The sequence below is a fragment of the Acomys minous genome (genome assembly GCF_964271855.1).
Source record: "Acomys minous genome assembly, chromosome: 1".
Lineage (NCBI taxonomy): Eukaryota > Metazoa > Chordata > Mammalia > Rodentia > Muridae > Acomys > Acomys minous.
Window position 1 is genome coordinate 41,628,908 of NC_140483.1, and position 23,058 is coordinate 41,651,965.

General features: G+C 39.3%; 1 protein-coding gene across 3 annotated transcripts in view; it reads left to right on the forward strand.

The window, feature by feature from the left end:
- The window catches only part of HMCN1 (hemicentin 1), a 494,329-nt gene that overhangs the window by 177,044 nt on the left and 294,227 nt on the right, over nucleotides 1–23,058 (forward strand). For all 3 annotated transcript variants that reach the window (XM_084782016.1, XM_084782014.1, XM_084782015.1), the window contains exons 2-4: nucleotides 5,026–5,096; nucleotides 16,534–16,692; nucleotides 17,662–17,784. In XM_084782016.1, coding sequence (XP_084638142.1) covers nucleotides 16,555–16,692; nucleotides 17,662–17,784 — 261 coding nt within the window. In that variant the 5' untranslated portion in view covers nucleotides 5,026–5,096; nucleotides 16,534–16,554. The remainder of the gene's footprint in view (nucleotides 1–5,025; nucleotides 5,097–16,533; nucleotides 16,693–17,661; nucleotides 17,785–23,058) is intronic.

Sequence of the window (23,058 nt, forward strand, 5' to 3'; positions counted from 1 at the left end):
AACAATGGGAGGAATCTGGAAAGAGAATGATGCAATTCCAACTGAGTACAATTATGAGTCTGATTTCTGTTGCATCTCTCAACAGGAAACATGATGTCTTTATTTTTATTCAGGAAACAACTTTAGTGCCTTGAATGTGCGTATGTACACTAGCCTTTCTGGACACAAAAAATCATTTGGCATTGATTTGTCTTAAATTGAGAGTACAAGTTTTAGAAAATGGATCAAGCCCAGGTTAAGCTGAGAGGAAATTTGAGGAGGTCTATCTGCTGTTTGTCACTCTGTTAACCCAGTCTCCAAGTCTACCAAGTCCCTTCCTGGCTGCCTCCTCTGTAAGTTCCTCGTGAACCCTGGGGTCACTCTGTCTTTCTCAGATCCTGAGGACATTTCCTGCTTTTCTGTGTATTATTTGCTTGTCCCTTTTCAGATGCTACCTGGGACTTTTTTATTTTTTTATTTTTATTTTTTAAAGATACTCATTATTATTTTAAGTAGAATTTGGCTTTTAATTTGCCAGGCTCTGTTTGACATGTGTTGCTTTGACGCTGTTCATCACTTTCACCTTCTTATTTGCAACTATGAACATAAAGTTGAGGGGAAAAACACAAGCCATGATTGCAGCCATGAAATCAAGCAGACCCCCAGACAGGCAGCAGTGAGGAAGAAAGAGGCTCTCATTATCACAAAACTGCTCCGAGCAAAGTGGAAACACTCCCAGGGCCAGCAATCTGTGTGTGGAAAGGAAAAAGGAAGTGGGGAGCTGGATATGGATCTTGCCAAATGAAGCAATGTAAGAAAATATTACATTGTGAATTTCTTTCCATTATTTTCTCAAGTATGTCCAGCAACTCAGATTAGGAGAACAATGGCTGAGATGCTGGAACGAAATGCAATGCCTTTGATAAAGCCCCAGGAAACAGGAAATATCAGAGTTACTGAGATGAGGCAAATTCTTCTTAGAGTTTCAGATGACTTTTTTTTTTAATCAAAAGGACTCTTCAGAATTATGACATGTATCTTATATTTTTATACATGCTACCAAAATGATTTGTTTTTAAAAATAAATTGTGTGGAAATTAAAGTATTAGATATACCAACAACTTCCTCATAGAACAAAGCCTGGTTTTGTTTGATGATGTGGTTACAACACACATAAGATGTCTTCAGTTGATGAACCTGTCGTCACTGATCTGAGCTTAGCAAGGAGCCTCATGATGGGCTTAGGGTGAAAATTTAAGTTGGGCCCACAAACCTTGGTTTAACTTTTTTTTTTCCTCCCTCACTACCTCTTGTCTTTCAATACTTTTGAGATTCTATTCAATGTTCGCTGAGTTCATCCTCTCTAGGTGCAGATGGTTAAGGCAAGGAGACATAAAATGGTTTAGCAACCATTATCCTGTGATAGATGCTGTTGCAGGGACATGATACGAGGCCACACCCCCACCCCAGTGGCGGCTTTATCACCTAACTTTTGCTTGTTTGTCTCATTAGTCTATGCTGCCTACCTCAGGCTCTGAGGTGGACACTGTATCTTATGAACTCTTGTGAGCTGGAAAAATACTTGCAAGCACAGTCATAGGTAGTAACTTAAATGACTCAACATAAGAATGCATTGGAAATTTGATGAATGGACTTTAAAAGAAATTCACATTAAAAGGGATCTCATTTGGCCTCTACTTTGAAACCTACAGTTTTCCCTTTTGGGATGAGATATCCCTTAATTATTTTTTTGAAGTATGGTGACCAAAACATAGACTTCCTAGGTAGCCTGTAGATTGTTCTCACACTTGAGCTCCACCCAATCCATCCTCCCAGGCGCTGAGTTTGTAAGCATATGCTGCCACGCTCAGTTCTCTTCATTTCTTTCCCTCAAATGAAATATTAAAAAAAATAGTGTTCTTACATTACTTTTCTCATAATTCTATTTGTCTACTTGTTACATTGTAGTACAGTTATAAATCTACATTTTACATTTTCTGCTAGATTATGAAAATTTTGAGAGCAAAGTCTATGTTAACTGTCAGATAGGAGTTTTAAGTAGGTTTGAGCAGGGATTTTCCAGTGAAGTTCCTTTTGTGTTTGATTACAATATTTAGTTGGCAAAAGAGATAGTTTTATATTGTTTATTAAGAAAATATCATAGCATAAAACGATAAAGGATTCTGGGCATCCAGCTTGGGATTCCAATGATGGCCCATCCCATCTATGGTGCAGAGTCAAGGAAGACAGTATTAGCAATGCTACAATCATTCATAACACATGCTTTGCATAATAAAGTAATTGGTGAGCTGCCTAGATACATCAGTATAGGAAGTGTTAGCTGTCTTTACTTCTTTGCCACCCAAAATTTTCAGTTTCATCTGGACCTCAAAATTTCTCTGGACCTCAAAATTTCTTGTTTGTAGGATAAAAGAATGAAACCAAGGGACTTTTACCTCTGTAATTATCTTGTGAAATTGATGGTTATTTTGGATTGAAGTTTCAGTGTTAACAACTCCCAGATTTATAGAGTAATGGGGAGGAGATTTCTGCATTGTGCTAAATATCCACGTTAGTCTTCCATTGTCTTTATTACAGTCAAAAGCATTAAGATAACAATAAAGGACATTGTTGAAAAGGCAAAACATCCAAGAGATTGGATTTAAATGAGACCTTATATGTAGAGATATGCCTGAGCAGAGGAAGGCCAGGGGAAGGCCATGGGGATGGTGAGAAACACAACAGGCTCACGCTAAGGCATGCTAACAAAGTGTAGAAAGGAGAGCTTGGGTTGCCTTTGAGAGTTCCCATGGAATTTTGTGAACAGTAAAGAGTACATTCAGGCTGGAAGGGAGGACAGAGTCGTACCTGCTGAACATCATGGAAAGCCTGGCAGGAAATGAAACCAACATGAGTGAAGAGGAAGAGGAAATTGCCAGTGACACACAGACACAGGGCTGCTCTGTTAAGTGAAGGGAAAGCCTGGAATGGAAGCAAGGGCTCCAAGGGAGGAGGAAGGCTGTGTTCGCCAAGCAGTCGTATCATTCAGTGTTTTAAAACTTGGAAAGGATGCTTCCAGCTGGAGGAATATGGCAGCTTGGCAAACCGTTACCTCTCCCGAACATTTCTCATAAGTGATATAAGATTTATCTCGGCTGTCCAGAGTAGTTTGCAAAAATGTTTATTAATGAACGTTAGAACAGATACTGATCTTGCTTGAAAACAGGTGTACATTTGACAGTCTCTGGGTAACTAAATGAAGGCTTCTTCCTCTAATAGCGCCCCTGACCCCAATTCTTAAAGAAAAGCATGTAAGCAGACCCCCTTTATTTTCTAGTTTTGTAGCATTAGAGAGGCCACGTTTGCAAGCTACATTCCTCACTTTTTTCCTTTATTCTTTTATAGTTCCACCCTCCCACCATCTTCTTTGCATCCCTTTCTGCATTCTAGAATGACTTTAGTAGTATGCCATGCAGGAACATAGAAGATTGGCTTGACAGTGCTGTTGACAATTCATCTGTCAGGGTGTAACTGTCTGGCATGCCCAGTCATTGTTTTGCATTCCTTTGCAAAGTATGCCTTTGTTTAGTCTTGAGGGAATAGGCTTCCCTCGTTTTTCCATACACTCAGAACATGGCTAATGGCCACTCTGCTTTGTGTGGAATGCAGATGTTTGCATTTTCACACGGCCTAGCCAATCAGCTCTCCGTTTCTCTTGCAAATTGCAAGGTGTCTAATCTATAGGGAAGGTTCAAGATATTTTTTCCTGTGCCATTTCTAAGAAAAATTACATAGGTCATGGCAGAGAAATTGTGCTTCTTTCCAATTTATCTCATTATTTAAAAAATTCTGCCATCTGCTTTCAAGCCATATGTAGCACGTTATAGAAGGCCTGGCTAATTAGCTATTATCCTTTGAAGTATGAAATCCAATATGGTTCTGAAACTAGATCATCTTTTATAAAAGCCAACTAGTGAGAATCTTTCTAGTTTTGTGTGGCCAATGTTCAGTGCATGCTATACCTTCCTTACACAAAATCGAAAACTTTTCATCTACTCTAGGAATTTAAATGCTATGTCTTTCTGCATGATACCCAGATGAAATTTAATACCATTGCTCCAATACATGTGATGACTTCTCACAAAGGTGAATGGTATCTATACATGGACATTTTCAATCATGTATTTTAAAAGTTTTTTTTTAAAGAATAAGCTTTAGATATTGAAAATAGTTGTTCCAAGCGTTTTGTATTTGCCAAAAATAATGTGTGCATCTGTGTGCATGTATGTGTGTGCATGTGTGTTTATAATCATCTTCATAAGGCTGATATCTGGATCATTTCTTTTCATATGAGTTAAGTCACAAGCCATGGCTTTTCATGGGAAATGGTGGCTTGATTAGTCCCTCAGGGAATTCTTGGAGGGAACACAGCCCTGAAGGTAACTGTGACCCAAGATAGCTCAGGAGAATGGTGGTAATGGGGCCTATTTATTCCAACCACAGGGAAAGAAGTTGCAAGGATTAGTCCTTGCATGGCTAATGCCTTTGTATCTGTGCCTCTCAAAGTTACTAAGAAATCTTGTGGGCTGCATGGTGAATAGTTATTTTTCTTTTTCTATTTCTCTTCCTTTTTTGTTCTATTTAGCAGTATACTTTTATTTTGAACTGAGATGAAATTTTCTCTATAATGTGGAAAATTGAATCATAGGGTGAATGTATGATTGATTCACTTAGGTCTGAACCATCATGTATGTGCTCAATAATTATTTTCTTGCTGATGAAAATAAAAAAAAACTAGATTTGAGATCTCTTGCCATTTCTTTCTAGCCCCTGTGTTTCCTAAGGTTAAAAATGTACTTTTTAGATATGCATAACTCATAGTAAATTATAAACTATCTCTTGGTAGCCATAAAGTGAGTCTTTAGCATTGTCCAAGTTATTAGACAATAATTATATAGCACATAGAAAAAAAGACATGTGCAAACACAGTATAGCCTTTAATGTTAATGGTTACTGATCATTGATCTATACCATTTTCTTTCACAGAAATCGGTCCAGTGACAATTACCACAGATCCCAAGAAATTTCAGTATGAACTCAGAGAACTGTATGTTCAGGTGAGTGAAATGGAATATGATTTCTCTTTGGCCAACTCTTCTCATTTTTTTAAAATCTGAAGGAAGTACTTGTTGTCTCCCAAGAGACTCAAGAAATGTCATGTCCTTTCCCCACCCATGTGTAGAATGAATTAAGCAATAGACACAGAAGATGATACAGTAAGTTCATTTGGGCAGCACCTACAGCCATCTTTGCCCTTAACAACAGAGCTGAGAAGTTATGAAGGAGACTATTTGGCTTCTTTATAGAAAGCATCTGCTGAGTCCTGACCTAGATAGGTCCTTCCCTTTGAAACACAAGAAAAACGTTAGTGATTCTTTCTCACAGCATAAAAGACATAACTAAGGAAATTGTGATTCTCCTTCCTCAAAATTTGGTGTGTAAACATCCTATGGTTAATAGAAAAGGCCCTTAGCGTTCATTGAAGTGTCATTGTGAGAGCAGCACTTGGAGAGTTGCTTGGCATGTATTGCCCTCTTTGTGCTGACTTCAGATTATCCCTAACTCCGTTCATTAAAAAATAATTTGCTTCTGGGAGGCCGCTTTACCACACTGTCTCAGGAACTTCCGCTGCTCCCGTCTTATAGAGCTTTTGCCACTTTCCATGGTTCCTCTAGACCCATAGTAGCTTGTTCGTAGTTACCGTTCCCGTCAGGGCTATTGCCGTGCCCAGTGCCTCGAGTGTGCCTGGCAATACCCTCGTTTGATAGCACCTCCACACTCCCTGATGCACTGGCCCATTCCAGTGGACGTTTTCCACCACATTTTAGTCCTGAACTCCCACAAACACCCTGGATCTTACTGCTATTTCAACTCTTCCGTTTCCCAATTAACTAATGTAAACATCTCAGTCTCCATCCACACACCATCCGCAGAGATAACGACGGTGCAGCTTCCTGTGCAGTGTCTGCCTCTTGATGCCCACCAGCAAGGTCAGTCTGCTGGCTCATACACTTTCTCCCAGGCCATCGGATCTTTCGGGTTTTCACCTTCTGCCAATCTAGCTCAGAGATTTATCATTTTAAAACATTATCTTGTCTTCCCTAGTGAAGTGCTCTTCTGTTCCAAAGGCCAAACCCCATTTCTAAGTGGCTTGACCATCTGCGTTGTTCGTGTGTGTCCACCAGTTGCCAAGGGCTGCGAAAGTCTCACCAGAAAGCACAATATACCACCTGCTCTATGAGATAAGAACAAGTCTCGCGAGGAAATAATATTCAAGCTGAGACGTTGAGCATTTAAGATTATAAATTCTGTTAAATGAGTGCAACAGAGAAGGAATTTAAATATAGGAATTTCCAGTGAAGAGAGCAGCGTACACAAGCCCCAGGAGAAGAGCAAGAGCACATTCATAGAGAAGACCTATGCAAGTCCCTTGAGACAGAATGCGAAGCCTGGGCAGTGAGTGGCCAGGAAGGGATGAGAAGTGGGCAGGATTCAGCATTCCTACCCATAGGGAGTATTTTATGATGCCCAGCAGCGGGACGTAATGAAACCGTAGCCACATTTTCTTGCATTCTCACAGTTCTACTGTGTTTCTTTTTGCAACTCAACCTCCAGTTCCTTTTACTGAGAATTTAAAATCTTACTCACACTTCTTACCTTTATCCCATAACTATTATAAATCCTGTAATAGTTGCTATTTCAGCAAGTGTTCTACTCAGAGTAAGTGAGTGACTTCAGTTTCATGTACAGGCACATAGAAAAGAAGCCTTTGGCTTCTATGTCCTTCATAATATCATTCCTTTCCCCTTGGGCACTTCTTTTTTTTTTTTTTCCTCATCGATTCTATTTTTCTTCCTTCATCTTTTGGTTAAACTTCTTGCCAATGCCTCTGTCTGTCAAACTGATTAGCAAATAATCAAGGTTTAGGAACTGGAATCCCCTTTCTCCTCATTTTATGGCTACTCCTTAGGTAAAATTGTACACGGTCACATTAGATTTGAACCTTAGACTCTTTTGAGGACAGATCCTCTAAAATGAGACTCATGATAGTTCCTTCTATGATTGTCCAAAGTTGGCCCTTAATCCTTGGTCTTTGCCTCCTGTTTGTTCCTGTTTTAAAGTTGCTATAGTATTGTAATTATCTAACCAGATATTTGATTTGTTGTTAATAGACTTCTCACACTAACCCTCATAAAGTATTTTTAAACTTCATAAATATCTTTAAATCTGTAGAGTTTACCTCTCTGGACACCATCTTTTTTTGTCTGTTTGTTTGTTTGTTTTTTGTTTTTTGAGACAGGATTTCTCTGTGTAGTCTTGGCTGTCCCTGACTCACTTTGTAGACCAGGCTTGACTCGAACTCACAGAGATCCACCTGCCTCTGCCTCCTGAGTGCTGGGATTAAAGGTGTGCGCCACCACCACCCAGCCGGACACCATCTTAAAATCAATGACTTTACTAGTCTAAAGTAATGAAGAAAAGCACCTAAGTGATGCTTTTTGACTTTGCTCTTCCTTTTACTTTTTAGACCCTTCTTGATTCTGTAGATGAAAGTCTCAGAACACATCTCTGAACATTTTTGCATATCACTATTATTGACTTCACCCCTGATGAGTCTCATCAAATATGAGTTGGAGCAACTGAGAATTGTCTTCCTATTATCCCTGTCTTGGCCACTCTTTAACCCAGGCTCTGGGTTCTGTCTCAAGAGACTTGATCCACCTCCCTGGAACTGTGTCCTCGCCCTCCTTGCATCAGAACTTCCTGTCTTTGAATCCTTTCTCTTCTGCATCCCTTTAATACAATTTAAAAATCTTTAAAATGCTAGTTTTATCTTGAATGTGATTTCTTCAGAGAGGCCCGCTCTATCCTCCAGGCTTGTTCTTATCTCATTACCTCTTTGTCATAGAGCAGGTGTCATATTTGCATAGAAGGAACATGTTTGGCAACAGCATACGTTAGACATCATACATTGTTAACTCCTCTGAGCATTAGAGTAGGCTCGCATGTATGCACATGAGCACAGACCAAATCGCAGTTTGAAATATGTTTAATTAGTTGATGTGTTAGGTGAACAGCTTGATTGGGAACTTTACGGTTGCTTCTGTTTGTGCCTGTCTTGATGTGCACCTCGAATTGAGTTATAATTATTGAATTCATAAATGAATTTGCGTAAGCATCCCTTGATTTCGTCACCTTCCCTATCAGTAACCCTCCATCCCTATGCCCTTATGGCATGTTGGTACAACTGTCCTTAACTTGCTATTTAATATCTAGTCACTGTTTTCTCCCTTAGAATCGAAAAACTCTTTAGAGGAAGAAGAGCCTAGAACTCATTGGCACAGGAGACAACTGCCTGAACAGAACACCCACAGCTCAGGCTTTAGGATCAACAATTAATAAATAGGACCTCATGAAACTGAAAAGCTTCTGTAAGGCAAAGGACAGCCTACAGACTGGAAGAAGATGTTCACCAACCCTACATCTGACAAAGGGCTAATATCCAAAATATACAAAGAACTCAAGAAGTCAAACACCACCAAGCCAAACAATCCAATTAAAAACTGTGGTACAGAGCTAAACAGATTCTCCAAGGAAAAAGTCTTTGTAGAATTGCTTGTCCTGTTAAGGGATTATGACTTGAGGAGTTCCCTTATTCTGCTGTGAGCCCTGGGGACAAGAGCTTGTAGTTCTTACTGTAGCCTGCACGCTGCCTGCAGGATGAACTAGGGTAGTAGGGTGTGGTTTTAAATAGTTGTTGGATAAATGAAGGACCCTTCTTTTTTGTTTCTTTAAATGAGCATTAACAGCAACATTATATCAAAATGATTTAAACTCAGTAGTGTAAAAGATAGCTTAAAAGTCCAATTTCAGTTTTCATTATATTGTAGAGACCCAGAAAGGCCACTTAAGGGAGATTTCAAGCTGAGGACCCATTAGCAAGAGATTTATTGTTTTCGCTTATTTCTCTGTAAGAACACAGCTGAACTATATTCACCAAAGTCTGAACAGACTGAAAATAGCTACATTCCAAATGAGACCTAGCACTGCACTGCTGTTTCCTGCCTCTCCCCGCTTGTGTTTTGAAGAATCTTCAGGGAGTGCCTGTCACCTCCCTGTGCCATTTGTCTCCAGGGTGAAGGATTCTGCTTCCTGACTCAAGCCCTGTTGACTTAGTTTGGCAGAATCCTTCCCAACACCCTCTGGAATTGAATCCAATGCTGTCGATATCCAAGGTTGCTTGATTTTACCAGTAACAAAACAAAACAAAACAAAACAAAAAACTTTCTCTTGGAACTGGAGCTGGTGTCTGTGTCTCTGGACATTTGCTCTGGGTGAGGCACATATTATTCATTATTATTTATTGCTGTTTTGTTTTGGCTTTGGGTTGTTGTAAGACCCACAAGGACTCAACTAGAATATTTTGTTGAGAAAGGAATCATATACTCAATTTTTCCTTTCATTCAACACTGAGTACTATTACAAGCGTCAAGGATACCGTGGGGATATTTTAATTTGAAAGTTTCTAGTGAATGCTTCTCTTTTCAATTAAAGGAAAAAAGGGTCAAATTAAAAAAAAAACCCACACAACTCTCGACTGCATTAACACTTTACATTTAATATAAGAACTATATATTGTTTTTGTTCTTTTTGTGGAGAATATTTTATTGTTTTATAAATTAGTATGAGCAACTAAGTATGTTATATATTTTATAAAATTTTCATGTGGGGTAGTACATCTTATTTTGGGTACAATTTCCCCACCCCTGCCAAATCACTAGCATCAAGTACAGGAAGGATTGCTGGTCTATTAAAACTTAGTTTGGACCTGTGGAAAAGCAAACATTTAAAAACATTCCCTTCAGATTTAAATTGGTTTTGGAATTAAGAAAAAAGAATTCAGCTTGAAGTACATCAAATACTCATCCATTAACATTGCATCTGTCTTAGTTTATTTTTCCATTGAGAAATGGAGTAAGAAAGCTAATCCAATACTTCTAAGAAAAGCTGACAGAAGCCCCTACACTTAAATCATCACATTGATTGTATTGATTGCATTTTATTTCTGTTCATCTGCTTGACAAGAAAAGTAGGTTGAAAGGCAAACGGACTTTCTCTCTGGGGGAAGGAGAGAGAGACAAATGGCGACAAATGGTATTCAGATCACACAGAGCTTGGCAATTAATAAAGTTGTAAGTATGTAGAGAAGAGTGCGGCCTTGGGTCACATTCTTCATAAGCAACTATAAAGCCTGTTGAGTTTTAGAAAATATTATTGGCACTGTTATGTTTCTAAGTATTTTATCCAAATGTTTTAAAGAACAAAAAGCACATTAGTCAAACATTTGAAATACCAAAAATATTCCACAAAAATAATAACCAAAAGACTTCTATTTAATTGACTAGCACTTACAACTTTTGTATATATTATTGATCCTCTCAAATTGCAAAGCTCTCTACAGAACTTATTTTTCTTTTGTGACATTTAATGGAATCAACTTTTGAAACAACTAAATGTATGTGGGACCTTTATGCTGACATTAGCAACAGCAGAGAAATTTAAGATCAAGATGGGGTCTGATTTCCCTCAACCTTTACAGGGACAGAGGGACAAACATAAAGTAATAAGTGCAGCAGATGGGTTTGTGTGGGAAATGTTTTCTTGCCCCAGAAAAGTGGCTGATACTAAAACTTGCCAACCAAGACCATGGGACACTGTGGCTAGGCTGGCAAATAGTGTTCTCAAAGGGAGGCCAAGACAATACCAACTTTAAAAGAATTCGCTGTGCCAGATAGGAAGCACTTTATATAGCTTTTGTATTTTAATTCACACAGCTCTAAACAAGTGTGCTTCTTACTTCTAGATCCATCACTGAAAAAATTAAGATGCCAAATAAAGAGACAGAATTAAACTGCTCAAAAAAAGAGAAGGGGTTATATATCACCATAGATGTAGATTAAATTATGTAAATATTTTATGTAAGTTTTATATAAATAATTTATTTTAATATGAATTTGACTTATGTACCTTATATATTTATTATGTATGAAATATATCAATATATTTACATCTATATGTTTTTTATAAAATACATACTCTAAAAGAATAGCCTGTACTTTTAACTGTTTAATTTGAGGGAAATAATTTTATTAAAAAGTCCAATTTGTAATGCACATGTCACTTTCAGGAACAGTACCATGGCATCTGCTCTAAATGGTGTCTCTCTGGCTGCTGTTCTCTGCAGTGTTTATGTAAGAGAAATAGTCTCCAAATACTTATGACATTAATTTGCATTAGTTATGGAATGTGTGCTGTAGGGAAAATTTTGAAAGTGTTTCAAAGTCCCTCTTTCAATTTAAAACTTCCTAATATTAATATCCTTCCAACTATTGCTTTAAGTAACCATGTTAATCTAATCAATTAACATATTTATTTACATAATTTCTCTTTATTTTAATTCAAAGCAGAAAGATAGATAATTAATGACAGATGGGGCTTAGGAATGACCTTATCCTTATCAAAGTGGATTTGTTTCTCAATTATTTTTGCTTCTTTTTCAGTTTCACCACTGCTTTTGAATAATTAACTCACCTAAAATTACTAGCAGAAAATGGCAAATTTAATTAGAATTAGGAAATTACTCCCTCTCCTCAGAACACTTTTACTAAATTAGAGAGACAAAGTTTACTTAAGAGTGATTACAGGTACATTTTTATGTGGTGTGGTGATGATGGTGGTGGTGGTGATAGTGGTGGTGCAAATTTTAGTATTTTATAACATCTCTGTGGACAAATGAAACATCTTGGTACCTGGTTTGCTTCTTAGAGTTTGTGTGAGAGTTTATGAAAGATTAAAAATTCCTGAGGAATAAATTACCATTTATCCTCAAAGGTGAATGAAAGAGGCTGAGAGTAGAGGTCACCAATAGATTGTGTAAATCATTTTTAGCTCCTCATTTTGGGGCCATATCCTGAACTAAATGAATGATTGATTTATTAATAATCTTTTGGGTTAACATCAAAGAACAAAGATAATAGAAGCATCTTGTGCCTGTTTCGAAACAAAATATACAGATGGCTAGTGCAGGGTAGGTGTGGATTACGATGAGAAGTTTCTTGATCTTTCTTTCAAAGAACACTTGTGTGAGACTTTTTAAGGATAAATACATGGCACACTGCAAAATAAACACTTCAGGCTCCCGAGAAAACAATCCACTAACACATGATGCCTTGACTTCATCGCCACTTAACCCACCAAAGAATTGTCTGTTCCCCACAGTAATTTATAGATGTGGTTCTGTCTGGTTTTAGACAACAGTTGAAAGTCATAATGCTTCCTTGCAGAAATTTCACTTTACTAGAGTGAAATAAAAGTGTTTCTTCTAACAAAATAGATATAAGGGGAAAGTGAGAGGTTTCTTCTCAGTCTAAATAGATCAAAATGAACTATTTCTCTAAGAAACCTTTATTTTTATTTCTTGGATCTTGAAAAAAAATGAAGATTAATTTTAGAGCCTTAGAACCAAAATTGACTTTGAATATTGTCTCTGAAATTTCCCTGTCAGATGCTTGGCTCCTTCCCAGGGTACTATCAATAGGCCAGACCCAAGCAGTTTTAGCTAGGGACTGGAGTCCTGGCCTTTGTCAGAAGATGAGACCTGGGACTGCATATAGCCACATCTGGGGCCCTCTGGTGATGACGGAGCCCCATATCTGCTCTGTTTGGCAGGCACATCCCATTAGTGAATAGTGGTCTAGTCATCAGCTAAGTCCCTTGGGTTTCTGCATATAAACTTTTAAACCAAGTCTCCATCTTTTTTTGTATGTGTTGATTTTTAATAATCCTCTTTTGTCTACTATGTTGCAAATGTGCTCCCTTTTTGAGCAGATTGTTTTTATTGGTTGTTTACTGACCATAAACCCTATCCTTATAAAACTTCCCGCTGTGAAATCTTTATGAATTATAAACATCTTTTAGAAAAATGTATTGGCACCAATGTCATAAAATAACTAGTATAAATGTATATTTTATCATGTTAGAGAAAAAGAGTCAGCATTACACTCTTCATTGATTAATCTATAATAGAAATGTCACCAAGTGTATTGCAGAGCATTAAAACCCTGCCTGTGAGTATTGGAGCAGAACGAAGAGAGACTTTTTTTTTTCAAAAGGCAATTTAACAGCAGGAACTATAATTTAATCATGATATACCATATTACACTATGTAACATTATGTATTTTACCTACTAATGTAACAAGGTCAACTTTATTACAAGTATTTTTTCCTAAGACTTATAGCACAGGCACTCTTTTTCAGGAATTACTGCTTATTTGATAGAGAGACTTTGATGGACAGGTTGAAGTGTAGCATAGAGGAGAGAGCACGAGGCAGGCCTGGGAGAACACCACGTTTCCCAGAGAAAGCTTTGGCAGTACGAATGCCCAGTCTTCAGCGCAGCAAATGGCAGCGGCCAAGAGAACACTAGTTCTCCCTGCCAGCCCCTCTGTATCTCGTCTTCTGAACACATGTGGACATCTAGCAAGCAAGACCGAGGATTCACTCCATGTAGAGTTATGATGGGGAAAGAGTTCACAATAAAACAGCACAGGATTCTGGAAGAACAAAGGAAGTAATTTTATAAGAAATAGATAAAGCCACGGAGGGAGGGTGCTATGAAGGATGAAATTGGGAATACCAAGATATCACTTTCCAGCTCCACATTTTGCCTGCAGTTAAGCCTGTGTTTGTCCACATGCCTTCAGGAATGTGGATGATGTCAGGTGCCACGTATGTTATGCTTGGTGGCCGCTATGTCATTGCCTTCTTCAACGGACTGCTTTATGTTACAACTCTTGTGAGTGATGAAGATGCTCCTGAATTTGGGGAACATTAAAATACATAATTTAAGATATTGGGTGCCTGAAACATCATATATACTTTATGAATATTTGAATTGTAATAAACGGAACCACTTCTGGGGCTCAGCAAACAAAGCTCCATTTCCCATAAAAGTTCCAGCAAGTTGTTGATGAGTTGTGTTCTTGACTGACAGGTGATAGCCTGGAGCATGGAAATGGTGGTTGTTACTCAGGGCAGCCAGCATAAATGTCCACCGCTGAGGCTTTAATTTGAGAACCCATCTTACTTAAATTTATTTCATCATCTATTTGTATCACTCTCCTAGATATGTGACATGTATTCTTATGACTTGGGAACTCTGAGGCTTGGATTGTGAAGTATTCTCCTTGTCTCTGGGAACATCCTTGCTGTGTTTCCTACGAGGGACGAAGGGCAGCACATGTGCCTGTGAACTCTGTAGTTTCTCTGATTTATTTTAGCCTTGCTTTTGACGCAGTTTAAATTAGACTCAATATAACCTAATCATTTCCACATGTACATTATGCTCTCTTAGTCTAGCATCAGTGGCACTATTTACAACTGAGGGCTCTAAAATATTGATGAATTGAAACGGAGGCCCACAGTTCAACTTTCCATGTAAAGTGTAAACTGAACAAATAAGTCCTTTTCAGCATGTGGCTTCTGTGCCAGGGCACTGTGTATGAAGCCAGGCTTAAACTCAGCAGAACACAATCACGGTAGACTAAGAGTAAGATGTGAAATTCCAACGCAAAGTTCTTAGAGTTGAGCATGGTGACCTAGACCTGTAAATCCAACTCTTACAGAAGTCCAGGTCGGAAGATCATTAGTTAGAGGACAGCTGGAGCCATAGAGCAAGACTTTACTTTTAAAAGTGAATTATTTTGGAATTTGTCAGTTTTTGACAACATTGAGTTAGATGTCCTGAAAGACAAGTGATAGAAGGAAGGCCTGGTTTGCTGAAAATAATCATGAGGAGAAATGAAATGGGCTGATGAGAAGAATGCACTATGGAACCGTGCCTGCCCTAAAGTTGTCCTGCCTTGCCCCTTGACCTTTCTTTTGATGACATCTTCCCTTTAGGGTTTGGAGAGGGCCCTCAAGTTTCTCTAACTCCTCAGAGTTCAAAGGTTCAGTTTATTTCAGTGTTCTTCCCACCCTGTCTTGTATTTAGAAAAGACAGCAAGACAATCTGTGTTTTATTACTTCCTCCATTGATAAGATTTATACTCACTGTATAATCTTGCTTTCCAGGAATTCATTATTGAACATCATTATCACTGTAACTCTGAGGCCAGAGTATTTTCAAAGTTTATTCCAGAAGCAACATTTACTGTGCAAAGGTCACATGCTTCTCTCTCTCTCTCTCTCTCTCTCTCTCTCTCTCTCTCTCTCTCTCTCTCTCTCTTTTGGTCAGTACATATTTTTACATATGAAGTGTCTTCTGCAACTTAACACATTGGAGTTATCTGTAGAATTATAAAGATGAAATGAATATCAGAAGACTGAGCAGGAATGCTCCTACTGATAGAGATCAGTTATATTTTAAAGTTCAAAGAAAAACACAAAAGATCATAAAACCAGACCCTTCCTGTTCCACTGTTTGGGAATTGTTCACGTCATTGTGTGATGCAGTTCACCTCCATTCTCTCTTTAATTTGTGTAGGTCCATGTTTCTGTGGTTTTAGGTGACATATTTAGGTTATCCAGTCATGTTTATTTTCTTCTTTTAAATATTAAACTTCACTGCATACAGAGAGGGAGGGAAGAAAGACAAGATACATACACACACACACACACACACACACACACACACACACAGAGAGAGAGAGAGAGAGAGAGAGAGAGAGAGAGAGAGAGAGAGAGAGAGGAGAGCAACAGAGAGAGACAGAGACAGAGAGGGGAGGAACAGTAAGCAAGAAAGCGAAAGATGGAAGAAGTTTCATATGCTGTTTATAATAAATATATCTAGAAATATACATATATGTACATGCATTTCTATGTATGCATGCATACATACATATTTAAATATTTCCTTTTCCCATTTGTGATTGAAGAGGCATTTTCCTCCTTGAACTTTCAGAGGGTTCCTTCAGCTCTGGAATGACATCACATGAAATGGGAGAGATTGAGTTTGAATGACGTTCAGATAGGATGCATCGAGTGTACCTAGACTACGCCCAGATTTTTTAACAATACTATTTTCTTGTTTACTCACTCATTACTCATTCACATATCTTTTCATTCATCAAACAATAGCAGAACACTGCTGAACTATTAAATAAAAATGGGGTTAAGTAGAAAGAAAAATGAGTCATAGTTAAACTCAACAAATACAGTATTTTGTGGGTGCCCTGAACTATTAGAATTTTCTTCCTCTGATTTGAGAGCGTTTTACACAACCTTCTTGTCTGTAGAATAGACATCAATAAAAGCCTCATACCAGGCAGGGTTGGGTTCAATCTCTGCTTCTTCACTTGATAATTGTGTGACTTAGGAAGAATTTTTCACAATTTAGTAAAGAGAGATTGTTTAATTTTTAAAATTTAAAGTCACTTAGGACAAAAATACCCATTTCTTCATAAAACGACTTCATCTTGTTTTCTGTTCAACAGGGAGGTGGTGATTGTCCAGAAATGAGTATTGGAGCTATAAAAATTGCCTTGGAAATTTCTCTTCCTGGTTCTTTCATCTATGTTTTCACTGATGCACGGTCCAAGGATTATCGGCTCACCCATGAGGTGCTGCAGCTTATTCAACAGAAGCAATCTCAAGTAAGTAGACACCATTCCCAGACATGCTTGTCTGACACACATGCAGGCTTGCGGGTCCCTTTTAACTATTCTGTGTGAGATAAATATCAATATTCATGAACATCTGACTACACATCAACCTTTGTAATATGCACATACATATTACAATTTCAGTGTAGTAAATTTATACTTATCAACTTCCTATTGATACTTTGGCTTCTAATAGAAAGAAGAAATGAGTGGAGATTAAATTAAAGTACTTACTAGCATCTGACCATATGTGTTAGGCATATATTTCAAACACCACTTTCTGTGGAGGTCTTCCCCGAATTAGCTATCCAATACTATCAGTTAGTTATTGCTATGTAACAAAACTCAGCAATTTAGAGCACAGACTATATCGCTTTCCTCATGTTAGCACACCTTGGCTAGCCTAGGTGAGTAATGCTTGCTCATGAGTCATAGGATGTTGAGGTACTGGGCTTTGGGTATATTGTTTTCTTTTACAATGATCATGGAGGTCAATTTAGGCATGCCCTTCTTGTGGCCATGGCAGGTTGAGTGGAAATGCAAAAAAAAAAAAAAAAAAACAAAAAAAAAAACAACTTATGTGTCCGTTGAAACACATAAGTTGTAGAATGGCTCTTCCACCTCAAGGCAGAATGGCCAAACTAAGATCCAAAGATGACAGTATCAACAATACATTTTTAGTAAGAAGATTTTTATAATTATTTACAGTGTGGATGAATGCTTGATGAGAGGAGGGAATCGAGGCCACTGTGCAAGCTAGCGTAGTCCTGGTCTTATTTCCATAGTCAAACTTGTTATAAAATATAGGTGACTATGTTCCTGTGCAGGCCTATGGCTAAACAGAATATAGGGCTAATAACTATCATGTATGCTTAGCAATGTGCTAGCACACAACAGGTGTTAATAACTATAATTTTGAGTCCTGGAAACCTCTTAACCTCCCTTCTACTTCTCTCTCAGGTGGTATTTGTGCTCACTGGGGACTGTGATGACAGGAACCATATTGGCTACAAAGTCTATGAAGAAATTGCCTCTACAAGTTCTGGCCAAGTGTTCCACCTGGACAAAAAGCAAGTGAATGAGGTCAGTTTAGTAAAATAGGCCTACTTTGTTAGCTGCATTGTCAAAACCAGCTAGGCCACTCGGGCTGTGATAGTTCTGGTGTCCAGTGGAGTCATGACCTGCAGATTGTATACTTCGGCTGCACGTGGGTTGATTGCCACAGCGAACCCATGGAAAGAAACAGATTTGCTTAATACCGATTTCCATATTGAGTCATGTGGCGTCAAGAAGTCATTTAGACACCAGAGATTTAAAAACTCACTTCATTTAATCGAATCTTTTTGTACAACATGCTGTTTAGAAAATGCAATTTGTATTCCTCGGGAGTAATTTTCAGATAACAGGTAAAATGAGGCTTGATTTGTTATTGAAGTTGAATGTGAGAAAGTGAATTATCAAACCAAATTCCAAAATGTGTGAACTATTTATATGATAAACATGTGTGGTTAATTTAAAAAAGTTTTCTTAGAAGAAATATCTGTTGAGAGGACAATAACTTGAGCCACGCTATGTCCCCTGAACAGGTACCTAACAGCTTCAAGATGATCCCTAATAGTTGACTTGGAGGGGAAAGTATCCCAAGGAGAATTTAGGAGCCTGGGGAGGAAGTAGGAAAAGATGTAGGGCTCTCAGGAACTGGGTTGCGTGTCTCACCCAACACGTTAGCAGGATGAGAAAGCCTTGAAAGAGATGAAAGGCTAGCTGGCTGCCCTGGGACAGGTTCAGGATCTCCTGCGTAGGAGGCACAGATGAGGAGTTGTAATATTCTCTCTTGTGTCAGTAGGAGATTGTAGTTTAAGGCTTAATGAGACTGAGCCAGAGGTGATGATGATGTCCTCGGCAGACAGAGGCCTATAGAAAACAGCAGCAGGCTCCTTGCCTGGTGATCACGGTGGTTCAGAGCTAAAGGTACTGGGGAAGAGAAGATGTTAGAAAACTTACCCTGACCAGAGAGGGCTTTGGGAAGAACAGGGTCTCTGTGCCATTGGTGAACAGTCAATACAGTGTAGGGACTCCGACCAGAGAAAAACCCATAGGATTTTTAACAGCTGAGTCCCAGACCAAAGAAGGTTAAAAAAAAAAAATCAACCCACTAGCTTATTAATTTTGTCTCCCAGAACATTATTTGATAGTTGGATCTTTAAATTTTGTCATGGCAGGACCAGAATATATTTTTTGGTGTGGTTAAAAGGACTTGTTTTTTATTTTTAATTTAAATTTTATTAATTTATTCAGATTAGAACCTAATTGTTATCTCACCACTTGTATCCTCCCATTCCTCCCTCCCTATCGCCTTCAGAATTTTTTTAAAATGTTGAAATTTCCCTCTTAATTAAGGTAATTAATCAATTAATTAACTTTATTTATTTAAAATGGAGTTTGATAGTAGCGAGGATGAGCCTTGGCTCCTCTGTCAGCCAGTGCGTCTCCAGTTCCCTGGCTGATTGATTCAGGAAAGGATGTAATGTTTCTTTTACTGTGGACCAATAAGGCTCAAAGGCATTTTGGCTAGGTAGTGACTTGGAGAAATTCTCTGCTCCTCGATCTTGTCCTGCGTACTCATGAATGCTGATCTCATGCTGGCAGTTTGATAAAAGTCTGGCAATGAAACAGCTGTGAAGGATGCTGAACAGCTAAGAAAGTCTAGTCCCCTTGTCCAATCTCCTAACTCATTTTAATGCTGAGGGTCTAGAGTTATGGGAATGGTGCTTTCCTTGGGCCAGATGGGTAGTCAGTTACGTAAAAATTAAGGAGTCCAGAAATTTTATATGTCTTTGTGGCACGGGTTCTTTGAAGCCTAGTTGCCTTGCTTATACAATGGAGATAAGAGAATTTCTATTTCGGGGGCGGGGCGGTGGTTACAACTTTAAATGTTCTATATGAGGTACTGTACAGGGCATGTGCTAAGCTAACGCTGACTGGTAGAGGCTCATATATTGGATGCTTAGCCTTCAGAGAGTGTAACTATGTGAGGAAGGTTAGGACGTGTGGCCTTGTTGAAGTAGATGTGACCTTGTTGGAAGTGTGTCACTGGGAGTGGGGCTTTGAGGTTTCAAAAGCTCATACTATGCCCAGTTCTCTCCTGCTGCCTGTGGATCAGGGAGCAGTGGCTCCCAGCTACCGCTCCATCAGTGTGCGGGCCGCCATGCTCCCCATCGTGAGGGTAGTGAACTATGCCTCTGAAAACTGTAAGCAAGCCTCCCCTCCCCCGCCACTGAAACACTTTCTTATATAACATGGCGTCTCTCTTCATAGCAATGGGACTAAGTCGGAGACTCTGAACCCACGGTGCTGCTTTGCGTTTTCATTGAAGGCACTGTGCCCTGTGCCACTGTGTGTGCTGGAGAACAGACAGGGGGCGTGGGGGGTGGGAGGGAGGCGGGGAAACAACCCTGAGTGAGAGGATGCAGGAAAAGCTGGGCCATTTTCTTTTCTCTTGTTCCTGAGTTGAGATAATGGGGAAGTTTGCTGAAACTGTCTAAATCAATACATCCCGCAGATAGAGACACTAGAACGGAAGGTTTGTTAACGGGAAGCATCGTGACACTGGCCAAGTAGGACTTGCAAAGGTTCGGGAGAGCAATCTAGTGTTGTTTTTCATTTGTTGAGATTCTCTTCTTCTATAAAAGCTACAAATTCTGAGGGAAATAGATGCTTTTGTGCTGCGTACTCATTCACTAGACACAAACCCCTCGGCCTTGGAACCATACGTTTCACTCATGAGGAAACTGTCATGTACTCTTTCTAAAGGAAACAAGAGTATTGTGCTTCTGCCCTCAAAAGCCAGTGTAACCAGCTTTATGACTGTGTAGGGGTGCATCCTCAGCTCATCTGAAGCTTTTCACTTTCCTTTCTTTCCAGGGGGGCTATGTAGAGGACCTAGGCGTCTCTCATCTATCTTTAACATAAAAGGAAGTCCAAAGTGAAGCTATTTGGCCGGCTACCAGTGATCCGTAAATCACTGTGTGGTATCGTCTCTGTCTTGAAAACACAAGTTAAAGATACACATCTTAGCTCACCTTTAAAGACAGAACGGACCGTGCTTTACTGTGCCATGGCACTTACTTGGAATCTGAAAGCTTGTTAGCCTAATCAATGCTTGCTTTGGTATAATAAAATGCCCAAGGCTGAATACTGTTTCAGAGAGGCAAGCAAAAAGCACACATCGTTAATTAGGTCACTCACCTGCCTTGAACTCCCAACCTTACCCCATGCTTCCTACAGCCACGGCTGCTAACATCTCCTTTGTCCCCAGTAAACACTTCTCTCTGGACATCTCATCCTGGAGAGAATCTCTGCCATTATAATAAGTGTTAACATCCCAGTAGATATCATCTCCTACGGACAGAGCTCTCAGTAACCATCACAGCAGAGGACACGTGACTTACTCAAAGGGACCAAGGGGTGTTTCATGAGTGACAGTTTGCCACAGTCTGAACAAGCCTAAGGGCAGCCATCAAAGAGCACTGAAGCACTGAGGATAGAGAAAGAAATGGCTACCTATGTTCCCCTTGAGTTTGAAGAGGGGAAGATGGGATTCATAGCATCACCCAGTGAAACTGTGGCCTGGGATAGGCAAACTGAAGCCCCCGGGATAAGTATGAAACCCTTTCATATTTTCCTAGATGTCACTGGAACGGAGAATTCAAGGGTCCTGTTGAGGCAGTGATTAAGGGTGGCATCTTGGGGCAAGGAGATGGGTAAACAATTGTTCTGAAGGGGCCATTGATGCAAAACAAACAGAACCATGTAGTAAATAACCTTTCAGGCTCTGGACCATGAGTACTTAATATTACATTACAGGATTTTTCGGATTAAGATGTACAAATATTAAATTGTATTCTTTTTGTTCAGTGGTGCATTCTATTCCAAATATTTCAGTAATATTATTTTTAGGGTGATACGTCCTAAACCAAAGAAACATATATTGTATGTGATGCACCTAGGACTTTAGAACCATAAGGGCTTGGATTTCAGTGACCTCTCTGCCTTTGGCTGGAAGAATGCCTCTATGAGACAACTTTATACAACATCTCCGGCATTATGTCCCTTTGTGTAAATAGGGTACTACCATTGCCTCATGGGACTATTGTAAAGATGAAAGAAAATGAGGAATGTTTGTAGAGAGCGACATAGAATCCCATGCAAATGGAACCAGCCATCCAGTCTGGAAGTCTCTAAAGAAGGGATTTTTGCCTTCATTCGAAAAGGCATCTCCAGTTTGCTTGGAAGACACTCTTACTTTATAGAGCCATCAGAAGGATAACACTGTTTGGAAAGCACCATCTTCCCAGATAAATACCTAAAGGCAAATAGAGTCAGAACTACTGAAGAATCCTGTAAGGCTTACTGTCAGCTTGCATTTAAATTTTGCTTTACCCTCTATCATGGTTATTAACAAACTTCCTAAGAGATGAAGAATTTAACTGTTCATTTAAAGAATGATAATGGCATTAGAATAGTAATAATAACCCTGACAGAGGAATTATTTATGTCCTGTGCAATCCAATGCGTGCATTCCTTCCACCGCCGTCCAAGCTCGGTTGTCTTGGAAACTCTGGGAAGAATAAAGCCTGTAGTCTTCCTGGAGTCTGTGCCTGTAGGTACAGCCACTGAGAGGACAGAAGCCCAGGCCAGCTCTGGATAGTGTGTAAGAAAAGTGAGGTGAAGGGCCTGGTGCTGCATTACGCAGCTAAGCAGGACAGGTCTGCAGGTTCATGTGGTGGTAAACAGGAAAGATCCCCTGTCCTCACTGTACCAGGAGTGAGGACCTTTGGTTCAAGATAACATTTCCCTTATCCCAACTGAAGGATGTCCAATGGGAGGTGGGAAAGTGATCTCACTCGGTATGTCAAGGAAATAACTAAAGTGAGGAAAATGAAGTGACAATCTACGAAAAGTCCAACAACCTGGCGACAAACTGCCTCACAGGTTAGAGATCATCTGGCTTTGGTTTCCCCTGTTGGGTCTGCACTCATTTTCCCTGGGCTCAGTACTTAGTCTAGAGAAAACTATAAACTTTGCCGGAGGATGAATTTGGCGCAGCCCCTTCTTGCTACTTTGGCCAGCAGCTACTTTTGACTCCAATGTGGAAGAGCTCTCTGCCCGTGGGCTTAATTATGGGAACTGTTCAGTTTTGGACAATTAGCAATGTGAAACGAGGCATCTGCCATTTTCTTCTTCCCTACTCTGAATTTCACTCCAGATACCATTTCAAAATATAACCTTACTGTTGACCTTGAAAATAAGGAGAAACGAGTGTTTCCTCTGAAATTTGAAAATGTATCAGAGACA